The 6,492-nt window shown below is 43.0% G+C and overlaps 1 protein-coding gene across 1 annotated transcript in view; it reads left to right on the top strand.

The window, feature by feature from the left end:
* The first annotated feature begins 1,053 nt into the window (after nt 1–1,053).
* The window catches only part of SARS (seryl-tRNA synthetase), a 19,874-nt gene continuing 14,435 nt past the window's right edge, over nt 1,054–6,492 (top strand). The window contains exon 1 of the mRNA XM_010830921.1: nt 1,054–1,305. Coding sequence (XP_010829223.1) covers nt 1,170–1,305 — 136 coding nt within the window. The 5' untranslated portion in view covers nt 1,054–1,169. The remainder of the gene's footprint in view (nt 1,306–6,492) is intronic.

The raw sequence follows: 6,492 nt of genomic DNA, 5'->3' as shown, positions 1-6,492 counted from the left end.
AGGGAAGAGTATGCCCATTCCCAAACCCTTCAAATAAAGCTCTTGTTATCAGGGAGATTTTTGGATAACTTTGGCTCCAATCAGCAACCAGAATACTTCACTGTAAAGGCCTGAATGTTATAAAATTAAAATATGATGAAATCTTTGTTCTAGAAACTTTCACATAAATGCAAGACATGACTTCAATATCTTAAACTGCCTTCAAATCTCCTATTTTCCCCTTGAAAAAGTCTCTTCAAGTGTCTCTCTGAAAGACTTCAATCCCACTCCTCCTACCCCAAGATCTGAAGGGTTGCAAAAGAGACAGTTTGGTTTACTCAATAATCAGATTAAGAAAGGTATCCTAACTCATGCAGGAGAGGAGGAATTTTGAATTGAAGTAATCTGGGGATTAAAACATGTTGCCACTCTCTTGACTCAAGATGGAGAAAAGAGTAGAGGTTCAGAGAGAGGGTCCAGTCTTAGGACTTGTAAGTCTTAGAAGCTTGTAAGGTGGAAACTGGAATCTACTGGAGGCCCCAGCTTCCAAGCCAGTGATTATACTGACAGGCCTTGTCTTAGATATGTCCTTTAATACGAGGAGGAAACAGGCACTCATTTCTGTTCCATGGGACAATTAGAGCCCCTACAGAAGCAGGCAGGGCTGGAAAGAAAGCACTTCTGCTGCTGCTGCTAAGTCGCTTCAGTCGTGTCCGACTCTGTGCGACCCCATAGACGGCAGCCCACCAGGCTCCCCCGTCCCTGGGATTCTCCAGGCAAGAACACTGGAGTGGGTTGCCATTTCCTTCTCCAATACATGAAAGTGAAAAGTGAAAGTGAAATCGCTCAGTCGTGTCCAACTCTTCGCGACCCCATGGACTGCAGCCAACCAGGCTCCTCTGTCCATGGGATTTTCCCGGCAAGAGTACTCGAGCGGGGTGCCATTGAAAGAAAGCACAGGAGAAGGTAAAACCCGCGGGACTCAAACACACCCAAGGAAGCCCACGCCCACCCATCCGCGGACCCGCCTCCGAAACAGCTGCTTCCCGTCCAGAGGTGGGGCGTCCCCAAGCTTCCGCCGCGCCTGCGCAGGAAGGGCGGATCAGTGCGCGGGTGCAGTGCGGCGGTCATAGGCTGACTGCTGTGGGACGAACCTCACTTCCCTTAGTGTTGACCCGGGAGAAGGAACGATGGTGCTGGATCTGGATTTGTTTCGGGTGGATAAAGGGGGGGACCCAGCACTCATCCGAGAGTCGCAGGAGAAGCGCTTCAAGGACCCGGGACTGGTGGACCAGCTGGTGAAGGCAGACAGCGAGTGGCGACGATGTAAGTACCGGGACGCGCGGAGTATCCCCGGACCCTATCCCCAACTTCATCTCTCGGATCTCCTGAACTTCCACCCTTCGTTAAGACTCCCTCCCAGGTTGCGATGGCTCCGAAGCGCTCTCTGTGCCCCTCAAAACGCATCAGGCATCCGGAAGTCAGATTATCCCCCTTTCCCCCTCCGCCGGGGCTGTGCGCTTCCCTTCCCGGCGGACTGAGTGCTGAGCGCTACTGCTGAGTCTAGGAAAAGAGCGTGGCGCAGGCGCATCAAGAGCTGTCAAAAGTCTTCCGGCTGCAAGGGTAGCCAGAGGAAAGCCTGGGCGGGGGGGAAGGTTTGGAGAGTTCCCCTTTCCGAACACTTGTCTTTGGTCGCCTTCTGTCTATTTCTCATCTTCAGCGAGGTCATAGTGATCTCTTTCTCTCTTGATAGAATCAAAGGTTTCAACCTGAGTCATATCTACAGCGCAGTAGGTTCACTCCGTCCATATTGGAAGCATTTTGGGACTGAGGAGGCCGCTCCTGGCTAAAAACAGTGAACCCGGAGCCTTGGGGAAGGGCTCCCCCTCTACTGTGGGCAAACCTTTAAGATCCGAGAATAATCTTCCTTGGTAGATCAGACATGGGCATAGGGGTGTGGTGAAGCAAGGAAACGCTTGTAATTATTGAGGCTGTTTAGTTGTGATTTGTGGAAGTTTTCCGGGAAAGACATTGGTAGAGTTGGGCTAGAACCTGGCACTGGACCGGGCATCCTTCATGATGCTAAATAAAACCGTATAACCCTCTGCCTATCAATCTGCCTAGACTAGCCGGAGTAGTCACCAATTGGCCGGATACTGTCAAACACGTGATTTATTCTGTCTGATGCAATAGGTCTGCAACCAGCTAGAGAGCCAGGTTTATGACAGCTCACTGCATAGGCGGTCGCTGTCCAAAAATATGGTGGATTTCTGTTAGGAAAGTTGATTTTCGTACATTTTAGTGTCACCCGTGTAGGGAAGGAGTTGAAGGAAGAGTTGGTAATATGAGGGTATTGGTTACCAGGAGAATATTAGTTTAGCTCAGGTATTCTGCTGATTCTGGTGGTTAGTTTGACTGTGAAATCCCACCACCTGAATCCATATGTGAAGTTTTGAGTTGCAATTGAATTAAATGGGAGGGGGAAAAAACTAGTTTGGACACTGTTTGCTGAGTCAGATGTCAGAAGTATCAGATTTTATATCAGTCTAGCCATTGTAGCTCAGACCGTAAAGAATCTGCCTGTAATGCAGGAGACCCAAGTTGGATCCCTGGAGAAGGGAATGGCAACCCACTCCAGTATTCTTGCCTGGAGAATCCCATGGACAGAGAACCCTGGCAGGCTACAGTCCATAGGGTCGCAAAGAGTTGGACGTGACTGAGCGACTAACACTACCACTAGCCATTGTCCAGTTGCTGAGTGACTTCAAATGTGTTACCTAATCTCTTGGGTATAATGTACAGGTCTTTAGGAAGTTCTGTCTTGTACCTGAGGAGTGGGTATGTGGTGAGGGGATGGATTCTTCAGGGACAAGGTTGTGTTTTGATCATTTGTGTGTCAGTACCCAGGATGTACGTAGACATATGTGTGTGCTAAGTCGCTTCTGTTGTGTCTGACCCTTTGGAACCCCATGAACTATAGCGACCCTATGGACTATAGCCTGCCGGGCTCCTCTGTCCATGGGATTCTCCAGGCAAGAATCCTGGAATGGGTTGCCACACCCTTCTCTGGAAGATCTTCCGGACCCAGGGATCCAACTGGGGTCTCTTGTGTCTCCCGCATCGGCAGGCAAGTTCTTTACCACTAGTGTCACTTGGGAAGCCCCTGCATATACATATAAGATATACATATACAGATGTGTACATATAATCATAATCCCAGTACCCCTCACTGTACCTGGTCCTTAGTAAGGACTTGACAAAGGTTTGTTGAAGTCTGTGTTCAGGGCACTTATCCATATGAAAAGTGGTTCACGTAGTTTATTTTCTACATATCTATTGATTTGATTCTTTTCTATTTGACATCCCTAACCAATAGTCTCTATAGCTAAGGGGAGTTAATGATTTTTCCCATTTCTGGTTGCTTGAGGTGGACATTGAGGGATCTTGTTTCAAGATTCTTTTACATCTGAACCTCTGATCAGAAATTAGGGTTCTTCTATCATTAACTGCAACAAGGAGTTGCAACCCAGAGCCACATGAAGAACTCAGATCATGTTCCCTGACTGAGGACACAGCAAGCTTCATAAGGCCCTCCATTACAACTATACGTATATGTCTGCCTGTAGACCTCCGAGGTCGAGGGCTCTGTGTAGAATATAAAGCTGCTATGACTTGGAGTCAGAGCACCATATTGGAGTTTACTACATCTCTTCTAACTTCAAGGATTTGAACTGTGATTTCTGCTTTTATTTCAGAGTAATATAATGAGGACACATTTGAGCATATAATAGGCATTTGTCTCGACTACTTTCAAAGTCACTAAATTTCCATGTATCTTGAAATCATCTGCCACTAACTGCAGGAATTATCAGTTGAAGTTGTTATTTCTCCTCAACCCTATTGCACTGCCTTAAACCAGGCCCTTCCACTGGAGTAACTTTGTGTTTCCCTTTCACCCCAGTCTCAGTTTGTTCAGGCCCACACCTGGGACATGTGATCCATATACGATATTTCTGTTGTGGCATTTATGTTATTTTTTATATACAGCCTTTTAAGACTAGGACTGGAATTGCTAGGTCGTAGGGTAGGCAGTCTACAATCTTGCCCTTGATACTGGAAGTCCTTTGAATTTTAGCCATTCCGGTGGATATATAATGGTATTTTGTAGTTTTAATTTACATTTTCTTGATAACTAAAAATATTGAGCACCTTTTCATATAGTACATGTTAGCATTTGGACAGCCTGTTTTGGGAGGTATCTGTTCAAGCCAGTTGACTAGTTTTTATTTGAGTATCTTTACTGTGTAGGAATTCTTTATTCTGTATACAAGATCTTGTAGATTACATACAATGCAGATATTGTCTCCCAATCTATGACTTGTCTGTTCACTTTCTTTTAATGAATAGAAATTCTTGATTTTAATAATGTCTAATTTATTGATTTTTTTCTTTTATAATTTGTGCTGCTTATGCTCTGTTTAGGAAATCTTTCCATATCCCAAAGTACTAAAAAGATTTTCCTTTTTTTTTTTTTCTAGAAGTTTTATCACTTTACATTTCACATTTAGGTAGATTTATCTCATTGATTTTGGTATATAATGTGAGATAGGGGTCAGAGCTCATTTTTTTATGTGGAAATCTAATTGCTCATGATAAAATGCAGCTGGGTAGGAAAAGAAGGGCACTTCCTTAATCTGATAGTAGATATTTATCAAAAATCCATAACTAACATTATTCTTAATTATGAAGTATTGAATACTTTACTCCTGAGGTGGGAAACAAGATGAGGATGTCTGTTGCCCTCACTTTTCATCATCATGTTAGAGGTTCTGAACAGTAAGAAATAAGGCAAGAAAAAGAAAGAAAAGATTGGAATAGAAGTAAAACTGCCATCTGTCCTTATTTGTGGATGACTTGTTTGTATATGCAAAACTTGAACTACTAATATTAAATAAATTTAGCAAGATCACTGTATACAATATATAGAATGAATAATGCTGTTTATATATACAGGAAACAATTAAAAAGCATCTGATACCTACAAGTATATTTAATTAATGACATTCAAGATCCCTACACTGAAAACTATAGAACATTTCTAGGAGAGATTAAAGATAATGAAGGAACATGCTATATTCATTGATTGAAACATTCTGCATTGTTACTGTTTTTTAATTGTCATATTTACCTTTTATTTCCCAGCATCTCGTACAGTGTTTTCTTTTATATTCCCAACACTTAGCACAGGGCCTTGCCAATAAGTGGGATTAAATCATTAAAAAAAAACTATAAGTAGATATAGATTTACAGAAAGTTACAAAAATAGTTGAAGAAATCCTTCACCGTTTGCCCCATTGTTAACATCTAATGTAACTGACACAATATCAAAACCGGGAACTTGACACTGCTACCATCCATAGACCTTATTCAGATTTCACCAGTTTTACATGTACTTGTTTGTGTGTGCCTGTAGTTCTGTGTGAATTTATTGTATGTGTAGATCTGTATAACCACTGACACACTCAAGATACACAACTGTTCCATCATCACAGAGATGCCTTTTGCTAGCATCCCTCTGTATTCCATTCCCTTCCCCTGCCCTGTCTAACCCCTGACAACCCTTAATCTGTTCTCCATCTCTGTAATCAGTGTGAATAAGTGGATGAGAAAATAGTTATATAGTTTGTACTGAAGTTAAGTTTAAATTTAGTTTAGGTCAAGTTTGGCACAACTTTAAAAGAATAGCCATGTCTAGGTACTGTCTCATCTCTGTTGTTCAGTCACTCAGTCATATCCGACTCTTTGCAACCCATGGACTGCAGCACACCAGGCTTCCCTGTCCTTCACCATTTCCCGGAGCTTGCTCAAATTCATGTCCATCGAATCAGAGATGCCATTCAACCACTGCATCCTCTGTCGTCCCCTTCTCCTCTCGCCTTCAGTCTTTCCCATCATCAAGGTCTTTTCTAATGAGTCGGCTCTTCGCATCAGGTGGCCAAAGTGTTGGAGCTTCAATTTCAGCATCAGTCCTTCTAATGAATATTCAGAATTGATTTCCTTTAGGATTGACTGGTGTGATCTTCTTGTAGTCCAAGGGACTCTATAAAGAGTCTTCTCCAACACAGTTCAGAAGCATCAATTCTTCAGCATTCAGCCTTGTTTATGGTCCAGCTTTCACATCCATACACGACTACTGGAAAAACCATAGCTTTGACTATACGGATCTTTGTCAGCAAAGTAATGTCTCTGCTTTTTAATATACTGTCTAGGTTGATTATAGCTTTTCTTCCAAGGGGCAGGTGTCTTTTAACTTCGTGGCTGCAGTCACCATCTGAGGTGATTTTGAAGCCCAAGAAAATAGTCTGTCACTGTTTCCATTGTTTCCCCATCTATTTGCCATGAAGTGTAGGACCAGATACCATGATCTTTGTTTTTTGAATGTTGAGTTTTAAGCCAGCTTTTTCATTCTCCTCTTTCACTTTCATCAAGAGGCTCTTTAGTTCCTCTTTACCT

The sequence above is a fragment of the Bison bison genome, unplaced genomic scaffold (genome assembly GCF_000754665.1).
Source record: "Bison bison bison isolate TAMUID 2011002044 unplaced genomic scaffold, Bison_UMD1.0 scf7180017864519, whole genome shotgun sequence".
In the NCBI taxonomy this organism is placed as follows: Eukaryota; Metazoa; Chordata; class Mammalia; order Artiodactyla; family Bovidae; genus Bison; species Bison bison.
The sequence above is the reverse complement of the archived record's forward strand: the minus strand, read 5'-3'. Positions and strand labels throughout refer to the sequence as shown.